We start from the raw sequence: 16,729 nt of genomic DNA on the forward strand, positions 1-16,729 counted from the left end.
CTAGTGAGCCTTGCGAATCGCGTAACCTTTTGCCAATCGATGTTGACGTTAGTCTGTGTAAAACCAGGCGGCCTTTGAGATGTTTTCTTGTCGTCCCTGTTGTTGGCATGCTTGAGTTTCGGCTAGACCTGTCGAATGGGCGGATCAAGTCGAAAATGTTTCAAATCATATGACCCATTTAACCCATTTTGACAAATTTTCATGCAATACCAATATAGAGACTCATACCCGAGCCGACCCATATTGGGACCAGCGGCAATGACTGGTGACGGTCCAACGGTCGGATTTCATAGAAGAAAAAGCAAAAAATAAAAAAATTGAAAACATCATAAACTTAAAAAATCATAAAATATATTTATGACTCACTTAAGATAGACAATTCATTTATGACCCATTTAAAATTCATTTAAGATTCATCTAATACTATATGACCCACTTAAGCTTGTTCTTAAAACTAAATGCAACTCATTTATGATCCATTTAAACATATGTTTAAAACTAAATACAACCCATTTATGATCCATTTAAACTTATTTTTAAAACTAAATGCAACCCATTTATGACAAATATTATTAAATATTGGTTTTGGACTCATTTTGCCACTTCTAGTTTGTTGTGGTTGGCAAATATTTGTTGACCTAAATATGTCATGTAGTTGTTGGGGTCATCCCACATCGGTTATGGAAGGAGCTAGTGGTCAGTTTATAAGTGTAAGGAAAAAGTCTCGCCCTTTGAGCTAGCTTTTGAGGTAAACTTAATACCACATAACATGGTTGTTGCTTATAAGTATGAGGCAAAATCTCATTTTTTGCGCTATCTTTTGAAGTGAGAGAGGCTCAACCGGATAGAAGATCTATCTCTCCATGACCACCCAACGAGAATTTAGGAAGTCTGGATTTCTCAGATAGTCATCTGCTTAATGAGAAGGATGTAAAAACACTCTCGTCCAAGAAGCGGAGATCTCTTTGTCCAATTTCACTAAAGCGTTTCAGGTGCTGTTTGATCCCCACCAATCTGTTTGACGATCATATTCAAGCACAAACAAAGAGGGTTGGCACGGTTGCTGCTTCCACATCCTTGGACCTTGACTGAATCATGTTTTCCAATCCAAAACAAAACAGCTGGTAAAAGTTACTGCTCATGGAAACTCTTGACTCAATCATAATTGCACTCCTGGCCCTAATTTGACGTGAACAGAGACCAAAATCGATGCCACTCTGATGCTGTACCTACTATGCTTTGCGTTGATACAAAACCTATTGCTACGTCCGACATCATTTTTCTCTATGAAGCGACTGTGTGCTCTAGCGAAAAATCCCTTGGCTTTTCAAACTATGAAGAGAAGCCGGGCATCGTTTGATTTGCTTCTCTGACGTGCTACATGACAAATGTTTAAGGGTTCTCAATAAGGAGCTCATGTCGTATATTCGACAAAATTTTCAATCCTTTGATCCTCAAAGTGCTTGTGACTTAGTGAGACGAACATACAAGTTGCGACTATACACATCTGTTAGGCCTCAAGGGAAAATTCATCCATGCACCCGGGGTTAAAGGTATCTTTTAGATGTTAGGGAGATGTCACTAATGTATCATATACTCTTGAAATCACTCGGATATTTAGCATATTACGAATATCTTGCATGTGGTCGGATTTGTGTTTAGATTGATGACATATAGTATTAGACTAGATCGGTTTTGTTTCAGGCTTATAAATAGGTCATTGTTGTAATATCGAAGCTAAGCAATTCAATCGTTCCATCATTCTTCTCGGTTTCTAAGCACGTGAACCTTGTCTCATTGGCCCCAACACAACCAATCGGTCCTTATCATGTAGCTGACTTGACAAGATGCCCTTCATTGCATACTGCTCAATTAGTGTGCCACAAGTACGAATCGTGTATCCCAAGGCTAATCCGAATATCGTTCTTTTTTCTAGCAACGTCCACTCGGAAGTGAAGCTCAACGAATGCCAGCTTTTGGACGGTACTTGTTATTGAAGGCTAGCTAATGTTGACAGCACTACTGAAAGTTTTGCAGATTTGGATGATTCTTCAATATCATTTCATTTCGAAACTTAGATTAATCTACAATATAAACTTGAATTTGAGGGACCGTATTAGAGATGTCCTTTTAGATGCTACGGAGATACGATACATTGTATATTCTGCAAAGCGTTCAGATGCATAAAGTATTGGGTGTCTAGAGTCGTCATATGGAATATTAGATTGAATTTTCTTTCATTTTACTTGAGGTCTATAAACAAGGGCACAGACATAATATCTAACTCAAGAAATTCAATTGTTCCATTCATTCTTCTCATTTTCCAAGTCCCGGAGCATGTGAATCGGCTTCATCCTCATCAGGTTCTGTTTAGAGCATCACGTGAGATTCACATGATCTAATGGTTGAGATGGTATGGTCTCACAAATACTAAACGTACACAACAACTCTTCTCGACATTATGGACATGACCGAGGTTGTTTTTCAGACGTGGCAGTGAAGAGAGGATGAAGCATCCTTGTCTCCCCACGAGTTGGCGAAAGGCAACTTCATCAACTCAAACCCAAAATAAGAAAAAGAAAAAAGTGGTTGCCCGACAGATGTCTCCGTTCACCATTCAACGCCTAATCCAACACGATCCGTCCAAGCCTCAGATATCAACTCCAGAATTAGCAAACTTCCCTTATGTGCTGCCTCCTCAACTCGATGAATGAATGCTGACTAGTAAAATTGTCACCTGAAACTATAACTAGAAAAAAATTGTCACCTAAGCATACTAGCAGTTGCATATCAGATTTTAGCCAATGATGCCGAATATAAGACCCGCAAAATCTATCGCATTAAAGGCACGAGGTGTTGATTTGCCGAATGCAGGAGCGAATACAAGTTGAAATCTCTTCCTCAAGTCCACAGAAACTAGCACGAATTCAGCGACTTGCATATCATAAATCTAACATGGCCAACATAGTCTCAGCAGTAGACATTGTATCCCAACTTTCATATGTTGGGCTGTCACAGCTGGTCAGATCTAGTATGAATCGCCTATAATCTCAAATGGGTCATCCTCTAAATATTGGATGGGAGCTTTCTCTTCAGCTGGTACTTCATATCAACGGCGATAAACACGGGAAGTTTAAGGGAAAGGATTCCCGAGTTATCGTGCCCAACAATACTTAGTCCGTGCAATTGTTGGAGGGGGAGTGTTAGAAATGTTCATTGAAAGAGAACATGGAAGGGTCATAATCTAGCATTACTGTGTTATAAGCAAGGAGCCAGTCATGCGGTTAAAAGTCTCATGCATCCTTACTTAGTCCCCAAGATAATCACCATGGATTTGAACTCAAGTTACGTAGGATGAAGGGAAATATACCGTGAGAAAGGACGTCATTTCTTCAACTACTACTGAGTTCTGGGAGGATTCACCATGCTGTTACAGAATACAGCCCACTGAGTTGACCAGTACACTTCTGTTTCTTCGATGGTTCAACCAGAGAGAGAGAGAGAGAGAGAGAGAGAGAGGATCTAGCAAGTGGGGCTTTTCAAAATCAAGAAAAATTACGGGCTTCCTCTCTCATAAATGAATTTTGCTAAAAGGATCTGAAGAAAGGCATTAAAATAGTGTAGTATCATTATATTTATTCTTCGTTCGGTACATTGTCTTAAAATTTCAGAAGGTTTAGGATTAAATTGGCAAATGATCAAAAGGTTTAGGACTATATTGGCACAATTGAGAGATTTAGAACTGAATCGGTTGCGGTACAGTATTTTAAAAATAACTTGTACATAGGGTTGATCTTGATTATTTAATATCTTGTATAGAGCTCTTATCTAGATTAATAAAGCCATAAAATGAGGGCGATAATGCAGTATGCATACAAATTTGATATAGGTAGAGTTAGAATCATAAGTATGCATACAAATTTGTTTTTTTTTTTTTCTTTGGGTTGGAGATATAGGTAGAGTTGAGATCCTAGGGATTAAGACTTTGGCATAAAGGAAAGGACTTCGCCTTCCAGTAGTATTTGTGGAGATCATTTTGCTCTTCACATCACCAATTCATTGGAGTCTAAGACTAATAAAACTCAAAGCAATTAGTAAGTCACTTTCTCACATGTCTCATAATTGACATGTTGTTTGGACAATTTCTAGAGTCTTAACTACTACCATCGATCCGATTGTTTTCAACCACTCCAATATATCTCACATGAAATCTCGACTTCGCCAATTGTGGTAGTGGTGGAGTCGCTATGTCGGTGCCCAATGGTAGAGTTGAGTGGTGGTGGTGGTGGTGGTGAACTGAGCGGAAGAACCCAACTCCGCCTCGAAGAAGGTCGTGCCTAGGCATATTCCACACATGTATATTATGAGGTGGGTAAAGGAGAAGGGCACTACAAATATTATAACTATCATCCAATGCTCACTTTAACGGCATACCTTTTTATCGATTGCTTGATTATCACAACTTCTAAAAAATATTCATTTGTGCACCATAAATTTCAATTGATTACTTGAGTGATTATAACTTTCAAAAAACATTCACCCAATTGCCGAATATTTGATATAGCATGGCACTTGTGGTGAATGTTTTTAAAAAGTCATGGCACTCAAGTAATTAATTGTAAAGTTATATGACACTCAAGTGATCGAAAAATGAGTTACGATATTCAAGTGAGCGTCATGTGAAATTTATGGTACTCAAATGATTAAAAAAAAAATGCTATAGCACTCCAATTAGTACCGTACAAAAGTTATGATATTTGTGATGGCTTTTTCATGGTGCGCTGTTCATGCATTGCACTCGAACGTCCTCAAGACTGAGTAGGCATGGGCCGGACCATGTGGCCACCGAAATCTCCGGACAGGGAAAGGAAAATTCTTACTTTGGCAACACTCTAAAATTCAGCACGACCAACTGCATTCACGGATCAGACAAGGGTGAACACCCTCGTACAGATCAAACTACCCTTTGTGAAAACCCTTTCGCTATTATAACTTTTATTCCATTGTCGTGCCAGTTTTCTTGTCCTATGGCCACCTAATCATCGTTTGCCCACTATAAATTTGACCCGCTGGACACCAATTTTCTCGTCCCTTGCGCTAGACCAGCTGATCATTTTCACTTCTTATGGCTGTAACCTTTCACCTAGTTGGAGAGATGAGCTTCCAGAACCAGCTCTTCGTCTTCTGCACCTTGTTACTACTAGGGTTTCCAAAGTTGGCAGAAGGCGCAACGAGGCACTACACCTTCAATGTACGTACATTATTTGTTAGTTACTTTGTAGTTCTATGATTTTCGGTTGTGTTTGTTATCCGGTTTCGCGGTTCCGGTGGTTTCTGACGCCGAGCTTCTTGAACGATGGCTACCTTTCTGAAGATCGATTACCACAACTTGACGAGGCTGTGCCACACGAGGAGTGTGCTGAGCGTGAACAAGCAGGTCCCGGGGCTGCCGCTAGTGGCTAGGGAAGGCGACCAGGTCCTCGTCAAGGTGGTGAACCATGTTTCCAACAACGTCACCATTCACTGGTACGAGGAAGTGGCGCCTAACCAAAATTCGTCAATTTATGCTCTCGAAAACACTGTAATGTTGTTGATAATAATGCATCTTCTGGTCACTTTCTTGAACTCCATGGTGCAATTGTCTTATATTTTCACTCTATTACACATTCAACGTAAAAGAGTTCACGAAAGCATGCATAACTGTGCGTGCGAAACCAATAGTTGTGGGAGATGCGAAAGTCTTCATTGATCTATCCAAATTGGTTAAAACAACTACTAAAAAGGAGTTGGACGTGTGTGTCAATCGTGGTGAGCGCAGGCACGGGATCCGGCAACTGAGGACAGCTTGGGCGGACGGACCGGCCTACGTGACCCAGTGCCCCATACGGACCAACCAGAGCTACACCTACAACTTCACCATCACCGGCCAGAGAGGGACGCTGCTGTGGCACGCGCACATCTCATGGCTCAGATCGAGCATCTACGGCGCCATCATCATCCTCCCGAGGCGGAACGAATCCTACCCATTCGCGAAACCCTACAAGGAAGTCCCGATAATATTCGGTGAGCTATCCAAGACAAATCTATACGGAAGAGCATCTAAGATGTCCGGACACATGAGCAATGGTGGTTCCATGATCAAACGTTATTTCTCTTTGTTATTTTCCTACAGGGGAGTGGTTTAATGTAGACCCAGAAGCGGTCATCGCGCAGGCCCTTCAGACAGGAGGAGGCCCCAACGTCTCCGATGCCTATACCATCAATGGCCTTCCGGGACCCTTGTACAATTGCTCCTCTAAAGGTAATGCATAAACGCATTAGTCATAAACCTTTGTGGCCAAGAACTCTTTATAGCTTATGGTTTCATTTCCTAGACTTAGATCTGATGCTCGAAACCGACAGATCGTATGAACGATACCTCCCTGGTCGCATCTCATGCATGCACCTAGACATATGTTCAAACTGCTCGATCTGATGAGGTCTCCTTGCTTTACAGCGGATTAATGTAGCTTGATTTACTTTACAATTTGTTATCCACGCGAACCGTTCTACATCTTTGCTTGGTTTAGTCTATTGTATCCATATAGCACAATATCTCTGGTAGGTTGTCCTGAATCCTATGTAACTGAATTCGTCACATGTTACCGATCTTATAGAATGCATACAAAATTCTTTACACAGACAGTGAACCTAATAAAAATCTTTAGTTTAATAGTGTCCAAAAAGTCAGACCAGTTAATTATAATATCCTCTCATATATATATATATATAGAGTGAAATTTAATACTTAACCATATGTTCAAAAAGACGTGAATTTTTTTTTTTAAAAAGAAAAATTTCCACATAGGCGAGCAATGGATCTTAATCTGCTTTGAAATCCGTCAAACAGATACCTTCAAGTTGAAGGTGAAGCCTGGGAAGACATACCTCCTCCGGATAATCAACGCTGCACTCAACGACGAGCTCTTCTTCAGCATAGCCAACCACACACTCACCGTCGTCGAGACTGACGCCGTGTACACCAAGCCCTTCTCCGCGGACCACCTCCTCATAACCCCGGGCCAAACCATGAACGTCCTCCTCGCGACCAAGCCCGACTTTCCCAACTCCACCTTCCTCATGGAAGCGCGGGCCTATTTCACCGGCCAGGGCACTTTCGACAACTCCACCGTCGCCGGAATCCTCGAGTACAGCCACCCGACGAGCTCTAATTACCTGTCACTCGACAAGCTTCCTTTATATAAACCAACTCTCCCTCCCATAAACGGCACTGCCTTCGTCACCAACTTTACGAGGCAACTCCGCAGCTTGGCCAATTCCAAGTTTCCCGCCAACGTGCCGCAAAAGGTCGACCGAAAGTTCTTCTTCACTGTCGGCCTCGGGTCGACCCCGTGCCCAAAAAACACCACATGTCAAGGACCCAACGGCACGAAATTCGCCGCGGCAGTCAACAACATATCCTTCGCGTTGCCGTCCGTGGCTCTCTTGCAGGCTTACTTCTTCGGCCAGTCCAATGGCGTGTACACCGACGATTTCCCCGCCAACCCGCCCGTGCCATTCAACTACACGGGGCCGCCGCCGAACAACACCATGGTGACCAATGCCACGAAGGCCGTGGTTCTGGCATACAACACGAGTGTGGAGCTAGTGATGCAGGACACGAGCATTCTCGGCGCGGAGAGCCACCCGCTTCATCTGCACGGGTTCAACTTCTTTGTCGTCGGGCAAGGGTTCGGGAACTATGACCCGAATAAAGACCCGGCCAAATTCAATTTGGTAGACCCAATCGAGAGGAACACGTTTGGTGTTCCGGCGGGAGGATGGGTGGCCATTCGTTTCCTTGCAGACAATCCAGGTACATATTACCATTACATCTTTGCACTATAGTAAATATCATCTTACTGTCTACTAAATTTTAGTACTATGGAGCAATCCAAATGTCTAAATGAGGCATTGCTCTCAGTTCAACTTGTCAATACTAAATCCTCTTAATTAATTTCAATAAAAAATTATTTGCAAGTACTGGTCACTAATAAACAACTCAGGTTGGCGAAGTTGGTTGGGTTGTCCGGAAATTTTCAACTCAGAAACCGAAGGTCACCCGTTCGAATCCCACCAACTACGCGCAATCTACTTTGAGTCAATAGCCAAGTCTCTACGCTCGTGCCCATGAGTTATTTTAAATTAAAAAAAAAAAAAACAGACTTGCATTTCATTGCAATGTTTTTAATGCATGTTGTGAATTGAAACAGGGGTGTGGTTCATGCACTGTCATCTGGACGTGCACACAACCTGGGGCCTGAGGATGGCATGGATAGTCCTCGATGGACCACAGCCCAATCAGAAGCTACTGCCGCCGCCGTCGGACCTTCCAAAATGCTGACTTGGACAGCGACCCAAGGCCGAAGATCAAGCGGTGGCAATATTGCAATTTTTCCCTTTGCGAGTGTCCTTCCCTTCTTCGTGATCGTGTTTCATTTGCTAACTTAGTCCTTTTCCGTGTCCTTCTTTATGACAATGACCCTGCCACCTCCTGCGATGTTGGTTGAGGAAGAGATTATAACAGCTCAACGGCGAACACGAAAGCGGACCATTATGTTAAAATGATCTCTTCGATCAATCTTAATCCTCAACTACCGAATGTGGTCTTTGTCTCACGAGATTTCTCATTATCCATCTTGCTTATAATCAAAGTTCATTGCAAGCAACGGGCCAACTCCTGCATTTTTTTACCGCTGAGATACAGCGTGCCAACAGCGACTCACGCTCGAGAGAGACTGATCATTCGACACAATTTGGTGGCTTGCTCGCTACTTGATTTTTCTTTCTTTTTCCTGTAAGTCCACTGTGATGAAACAACAAAGGGGAAGATTGTCCTGGTAATCAAGAAGAGACACAGAGGATTACAGAAGGAGAATAACCGTAGACATGGACGTTAGGAACTACACCTAGGACTGTTTAAATGATAATGCAAAGTCTGTTTGAATGTTACATACCAGCCACAAAACCTGTTTAAACGCTGCGTCCGAGTTTCAATTAATGGCATATGACGAAAACCACAGAAGCCAAGTGTCGCGACCTAAAATTCGTGATTGAACTTCGGGTTAATGGATTACCAAATTAATTAAATGAATTAATTAACCTAGCCCGAGCTCTCCCAAGCTCTACCAATTCGCAACTTAGGTTCATATGATTTCAATCAAAATATTTTCGATCTTTGGAGCCGCCACTAATCTTTTTCGGAAGGTAGATTAGATACCTAAATAAAGTATGGGAGAATACTTTATTTTCTGCTAACCGGAGTTTTAGGTTCGGAGACTTGATTATGTTAATTTTTCAATTAACACCCTTTCGGTACCATTCTTGTGAAAATTCTCTTGATTGGCAAATCCAATTGATTTCAATGAATGAATTAAGGTGCAATTTATTTTTGGGTTTTCTTGATTAGATGAATTCTATGCAACTAAATGAAATGAGTAATGATGATATTGAGAAAATGTATTTTGATGCATATAAAGGAAAGTGAATTCTAACTACATGATGTGTAACATGAAAACTAACCTATATGACATGCAAGATGATTTATTTACATGTAGTATGAAAAAAAATTGCATGAATGACTTTTGGAAAAGTTGAATTTGATGCAAAGTGAACATGAACTTCGAATTACATGGCATGCAATATGGATTATATTTAAGACATGAAAATGCATGAATGACATATATGACGAATTTGACTATGTGAAATGCACATGAAATGTCATAACCTTTTAATGAATTTTCGGTTTCATGATTTTTAGTCCAACAATTAACACAAATTGATTAATCAAAATCCAATTTATATTAAGAGTCTCCTTAAGATGTAATTCCGAAAAATTCATTTAAAGCCAAGACATGATTTCTTTTATGATTTTTATGATTTTTTTTTAATGAAAAAAAAATGAATCAAATAAAAATATAATAAACCTTGAGCATAATACACCTTATAATCCGAATTTTTCCAATGAATTCGCTTCGTACCCGGGAGGTGGGGTCAGAAGGTAGTTTATTCACGTCGTACCCCGGGGGTGGGATCAGATAGTGAATTTGTTAATTATGAAATTTGTCGGTCCGGTCCCAAAGTTGTGGGATAGGTTAGACGATTTCATTGTGCGGATGACGTCGTACTTCGGGGGTGAAGTCGGATAGTCATCCACAATGCACATATTCCGAGGGACAAGGCACGGGGGAGCATGTATTATACTCAAGGTAGATTATAAAAATATTTGAATTAGAATAAAGTATAAAAAAGATGATGTTCGGCCAACTAGGGGTAGGTACCGAATTTTAGAGGAGATAAGCCCCTATCCACAAAGGATTTCATATCTTTTAAATTTAGGAAAGTTATCACATGAGATTTGAAAGAGTTTTTAGATAATCTCCCGAATTTTAAAGATATGCTCAGAATTCCCGATCGAGGTAAAAATCTTATCCGATATGCTCAAAATTTTCAGATGCATTCAAATTCGATCACCAGATAACCATGAATATTCTAAATAATGTGCACAATATCTTTATGCCAAGATCAAGTCGATCAAAACATATGCCAAAGATAAACTCGGATGCTTCACTAGTCAAGTGCGATTTAGGACATGACTTGAACCCAAATTTTCTCGAAAAGTCAATCCGCAAGAAAGATCAAGTATCCAATAAGATAGACGTGATATCCACCAAGATAACGAACATGCAGCCAAATTCGATTTTGATAAGCAAAGTCTAATTTTTTCCTCAAATGATCCACAAAATCTCAATCGAGTATCACTATCCTTATCTTGTCAAAATTCTCTTTTGTCCGATCAATATTAGAATATGCAAGATAATTCAAATTCAATCAAGATGAACGAGACAAAGTGAAATTCATCCAAACCATGTTTAGATTTTCGGATCTATCAACATCAAGAATAAAAATCTGAATTTTCATGCACGGTTTCGATTTAATGATCCCTTGCGAATCGGACAATGTTCAATGACTAAACTTTAACAAAAATAAAGCACCAAAGCAAGCAATCAATCACATAGATAAAGAATTCTAAGATAGATAAATTGGATTCGTTCGTTACCTAATTCAAAGTTTGAGCCGAAAAATACTGGTGAGCGAATTCTTTGGACCGAACGTCTAAGAGATTCCACACGGCAAGGTTGGGTAAGGTGGTGTGATGCGGCAAGGTTCGCTTTCGGCCACCGAACGAGAGAAGGATAATGGCAATCCACTGCAAAAGAACCTCCTTTTTGTCGATCCAAAATCTGCACTAAATATCTGATGAAAATCAACCCAAAACAGCACCCTTTGGAATTGATTTTTTTAGTAAACTGGCCCCCGAATCCACAGAAATCCTAACACAAGATGTAGCCAGGTTAGTGTTGTGATTTGGAAATAAAAAGAGGACTAATCAGCCACCAAAAGACCAGCTGATCAGCGACTGATCCGTGGCTTGCAGCAGGCTGACAACGGGCTGTTTCAGGAGACAGGTGGTTGCTGGACGAGCGGCTGCAGACGGGTGGATAGGGATATCAGACTGGAACTGAGCCTTTGAGATTGTCGAGGGGGTGCTGAGAGTGATTGAGACAGTGGTGGATGAGCAGCGACAAAGCTACAGCGGCGGCGTACACGTCTGGGGCGGCTGAACGGCGGACGAGAATAGAGAATGCTCCGCCGAATTTTCCTTGCCTTTCCTCGCTATATTCTATGAAAACTCTCTACCCCCCTTTGTGAACGACGCCCACACATATATATATAGATAAAGCCTAGGGTTTCGTTCAACTAAAAGGCTAATCTTCAGTATATCTCTTTTGCAATTGATATCCTTATCCTTTATTTTATTGCAATCAAGATTTTAAGGATTATTTTAAATTGGATTGAATAATGCAGACCTCCAAGTCCTACACCTCACGTGCATATAGACATATTATATCCATGGGCTTGGGCAAATTTTAAACAACATGGAGTTGGTCTTGTTCAATGAAGCCAAAACTCCTGTTTTTGCCCACAATTTTTGAACACCATGTCCCCACTGCGGGTGTGCCAAATTTCTGATGAGTTCTTGATCGATCCGCACGTCCATTTTAGGTGTGCTTCTGCCGCCGGTCCATATAAGATGCAAAATGTAATGCATGTTAAATTAAATTGAATATGCTATGCATGAAAAATATTTTTGTGAGAACTAGCTCAATTCTCATTTTATGCTTAAATGAATGATTTTCTAAAAATCAAAATTTAGGTATCAACACCAAGACGGATCAAAACGCTTGAATAAACTCGTATCTCAACCCTCCCTTTAGCTCTTTTGCTAGGTAAATAACCTGTCAACTAGTCTTATGTTTGCGTGAGAAGAAAAGTAAAAGTGACCCGGGGATTTTGTCATTTATCTGGTAATGGTCTACTGGTTTACGAGTACTTTCAATTGAAACGAGTTAGGGAGAGGGCAAGTCTTCCTCAAAATATTAGCCCAACAGCATACATGATCAAAATTCTCCAAAACATGTATCCAATCGAATCCTGTACACATATGTAAGCACTCTTAGGAGATCTGACTGGCTCTTTGACCCAGGACACTGAAAATAACACATAAGTGATGTCAAAAGGGACATTCGGGAGCGGTAAGCATGTAGACTACTTGTATTTACTAGCGAAGACAGAGGTATGTGCATACATCCCAACCAAAAGCTTAGGCAATATATCATCAAAGAAGTTCCCTCAAGATTTGCTGGCGATTATTTTTATTTTAGAGTATGCAACAACCGAAAAGTGCGGCGAGACTGATTTATAACCTCCATACCTACGGCAGAGTACAGGGCAATGATCCAGGAAGCTGATATCAGTAATATCTGCATTTGTCGTTTATTTCCGGCAATGCCCTGCTACAGCATGAGTGTGGAGAAGTACTGCTCAAACTCTTGGTCTATTGTCGGTCTTCTCGTACCGTGTTGGGCTTCTGTAATGAAATAACGAAAGAGACATGAACGACCGAAACATCGAGAATATACCAAGCCACCAGTTGGACATTAGCAGAATCAAGGACAAACTTGGAAAGGAGTGGAGCAAGGAGAGCCATTGCTACATTTATGCAACACTCAACGAGAAACCATACCTCGGTTGACGATCCATCTTCCAGAGGAAAGGACAAAATTATTGGAAGCCCCACAGTCGGAGTAGATGATATCTTCGGTTTCATCATCATGGCATTGGTCAATGCAGTCCTTTCCCTCTTCCGAGCATATGTGGTCTGCATGGTTTCCAAATTGAAGGAGATGCTCCTCCAGGATCTGCTGTACTCGTAATTGACTGTCGCCACTGAGAGGAATGACGTCCTGAAGACCTAGCACTAGATTATCTTTACCATCCTGTTTATCCAGTATCATCATGCTATCGAATGAATAAGATGAATTTTCCGAATTCGCACACCCATAACTGGTGAACGATGCTGAATGCCCATTGGTTATTGAGGCAGACTCAGTGTCCCAGTTATCTACTCCATACAATGACATAGCGGAATCGGAATTTTCCATGTGGCTGTTACTATCCTTTTCCGATTCAGGTCCCGAACCATCGATGCTGTCGCCTATTTCCACCTTTCCCTTGATTGCGACTTTAGATGTGTCATCTTCTTCCGAGTGCTTATTGAATGTAGACAAATGAATAGGGCTTCGATCCCAGCATTGGTGCTTTGGCAGAGGCAGAATCAAGAGCCCAGGCTGCAACTTTCTTTTCCTATATAGACAAAAACAATAGTTCCCATCAAGTGCTCAGGAAATGTGAAATCTTTAAAGTATTGACAAGGTATATAAATGAAGTTAAGAAAGAGAGCAAAGTTGATAGGAAATTGCTATGATGTTTTCATTAACTAATCCAGAGAAAAGTATATTTATAGGATTAGTATATGAGTTCTGTTATCATATGCGCTCTGAAGGGTGAAGCTACTTGAATACAAGCCAGCACCAGAAGTTTAGCCATATCACGCATTTCAGAAGGAACCTTCAATTAAGTATGACAAATTTGCAGCCTCATTTATCCAAGATCGGAGCAAATCAGTGGAAATGCTGAAGGTGCTTGGCAATGAACAATCTCAATTCTAAGGAGTAAAGTGGACAGCTTCTTTTCCTAACTAAAAGATAAATGCACCCGGAAAATGAGATTGATTACAATAGGGCCACGTACTTAGAGTTTGGTGTATGCAATGTAATTAGAGTAGAGGGCAATAACCAATCTGCTGTGGAGCACATCTTATAACATAAGACTCCCCTCATGTGAAGTTTGATATGATGAAACAGCCCCCAAGCGTTCAAACCCAATATTCATGCTCCAAGAGCGATGTATTGTCGAAATCCAGAAGGGATACGTCGTAATTGCGTGAAAAGGGGGAGTGAAGAATCAAATTCGAGACCACAAACTCTACATCAACCTAGGCCATAGAGTCGAGTGCATAGCCGCATCTCTAAAATATTAAGCCGTTCAGAGTTCTACAGCACGAGATCTATTTAATTACTTATGGACTTCATGAATCAGGCGCATGTGTGTGAGCAGCAACATCGGAAAGACAGCCCCGAGACACGAAAATCAGAGGCAGACTGCTTAAACTTATGTGCAACGATCCAAAACCATTTCACATAATTACATTTCCAAGAGAAACAAGTACACTCCTGATAGCTCACATCACCTTATTAGCACCGAAAAAGGTCGAAGGTCACATTTTTCGGCACTTTTTCCCAACCTGCGAGCATTTTTCTCAGTTCCTTCGTTCTAGCCTAGTCCTGGAAAGCAAAGTAAGGAGGCTCTCAGAAGTCAGCTGTCGAATCTGTTCTTTCTTGGTGGACAACATTTCCGCAAATCTGACAGCAACTCTTCGATTCTTGCTTAGCTTCCTAAACCCAACTCCACCAGATAACATATACCCCCATCTCCAAAACCATCCAAAGCTAACCAGACGCAGAACAGAAAGACCCCCATCAATCTTATTTAGCTAATCTCGGCAGAACAAGAACTGCCGGACTCGATTGACTATGAACACGAGACGATGAAAGTATCGAGCAAGTCGCAGGCAAAAAAGGAAATAACCCAGGAAATAAAGAAGCAGCGAATCAAACCTGTTGATCTCGGATGGGTTCTCGTCGTCCTGATCCATGTCGAAGCAGAGAGAGAGAGTGAGAGACAGAGACAGAGGACAAAGGATCTGTTTCTCTTGCAGTTATCCAAGGTTACCTCCACCCCGACTGTAGCTTTCCCATCCTGTTCTGGCTACAAGGGGCCAGACGCGGGCTGTGGCGCGTCTGTGCGTGGCGGTTGGTAATTGTAAGAACCACCGAACCGGAGAGCCCATATTCTCTGAGACCGATCGGCGGAAAACCGCGCGTGGCACTACAACGGGGGCCATTTCGTCTCCACGTGCCGTTGCGCCACGTCCCGAAGCCTGGTGGGTCCAAACTATATTATCCGTTTTCCCTTTTTAACTTTCTTTTTCTAGTATCACCAAAAATCATAAATTATTCATATTGCGGCACATTTATTTTATATATTTTTTTAATGAAATTTGTACTTACATGATATATTATTTTTTAGCATCGTAAAAAATCTGTCTACATTGATGACAGAAGGCAAATAGTATTGACACTGGACTACCACATGGCTTAAGTAAAATAAAAATGACGGAATGGTCGGGAGATACATTTACCCTCTGTCACGAGAAAAATTTTAAGGCACATGCAGTATAGCGGGCATTGTTTTCCTGTTTTTGATGTTATAAAAAAAAATTGAAATAAATGTATAAAAAAAAACTTTGGGATTTTCAGTGGATTTTTCACATCTTTTTATTATAGCAAGAATGTTGGGAAAACGAATTCATCGCATTCGAATAAGACGTGTAGGATGAAAAGACGGCCATGGTGAAGATTAATCGGTTGCTTAAGTATTCCTAGATATGTCATTAATACAATTACAACCCAAAATAATTATGCATAAAAAGATAAGATTTTTAAAATTGTGGAAAATCAGTGCCGCAACTCCCCTCGTAGAATGTTAAGTTTGAATCATAATTACTACTCATTTTAAACGAGTTCGGCACCGCCATCTCACCACAATATGCCAGGACACAATTGAACTCACGTAAAAACAAATCAAGACTTCTTGAGACCAAGAAGCTACTTGGAGGTCTCGAACATGTGATTTGGGGGCCCCAAAAGATAATTGCACTAAAAATCCTAAAACTTATCACAAAAGTGCAATTGAGTCTAAAACTTTCAAAAAGTACAATTAAGTCTTAAAATTTATGATGAAAGTATAATGGAGTTCTAAAATTTTCAAAATGTGCAATTGAGTCCTAAAACTTGTTATGAATATACAATCGAGTTCTTAAGTTTTTAAAAAGTGCATTTAAGTCCTAAAATTTATCATGAAAGTACAATCGAGTTCTAAAATTTTCAAAAAGTGCAATCGACGAAAAAACGTGATTGGATCAATTTGATAAGTTTTAAGACTTGATTGTAAAGTTTTAGAACTACATTGCACTTCATGATAAGTTTTAAGACTTGATTGCATTTTTCGAAAAGTCTTAATACCAATTTTCTTTCGTGACAAATTTTAAGACTCTCAATACACCTGTTCCTACATATTAAGCTCGAGTTTCCTCACACTCATACGAACCTTTCAAAAAGTGTCTTTGAATGTGGTCCTTTGTGTCTAGTGGTCTTATCTACAATTT

At 40.7% G+C, this 16,729-nt stretch overlaps 2 protein-coding genes across 2 annotated transcripts; one reads left to right on the top strand and one right to left on the bottom strand.

Annotated features, from left to right (window-relative positions):
• The first annotated feature begins 5,086 nt into the window (after nt 1-5,086).
• On the top strand, nt 5,087-8,655 carry LOC115739887 (laccase-17-like). The gene is made up of 6 exons (XM_030673181.2): nt 5,087-5,251; nt 5,375-5,526; nt 5,819-6,063; nt 6,173-6,301; nt 6,890-7,855; nt 8,253-8,655. Exons 1-6 carry the CDS (start codon nt 5,126-5,128, stop codon nt 8,381-8,383), a joined length of 1,749 nt encoding a protein of 582 aa, XP_030529041.1. The 5' UTR covers nt 5,087-5,125; the 3' UTR covers nt 8,384-8,655.
• A 4,002-nt stretch (nt 8,656-12,657) lies between these two features.
• Nucleotides 12,658-15,270, bottom strand: LOC115739901. Its single transcript, XM_030673200.2, has 3 exons — nt 15,120-15,270; nt 13,127-13,746; nt 12,658-12,970 (listed from the first exon to the last, which is right to left on the bottom strand). The coding sequence occupies exons 1-3, from the start codon at nt 15,155-15,157 to the stop codon at nt 12,897-12,899; spliced, it is 732 nt and encodes a 243-aa protein (XP_030529060.1). The 5' UTR covers nt 15,158-15,270; the 3' UTR covers nt 12,658-12,896.
• Nucleotides 15,271-16,729: the final 1,459 nt, after the last annotated feature.

The sequence above is a fragment of the Rhodamnia argentea genome, chromosome 10 (assembly GCF_020921035.1).
Source record: "Rhodamnia argentea isolate NSW1041297 chromosome 10, ASM2092103v1, whole genome shotgun sequence".
NCBI lineage: Eukaryota > Viridiplantae > Streptophyta > Magnoliopsida > Myrtales > Myrtaceae > Rhodamnia > Rhodamnia argentea.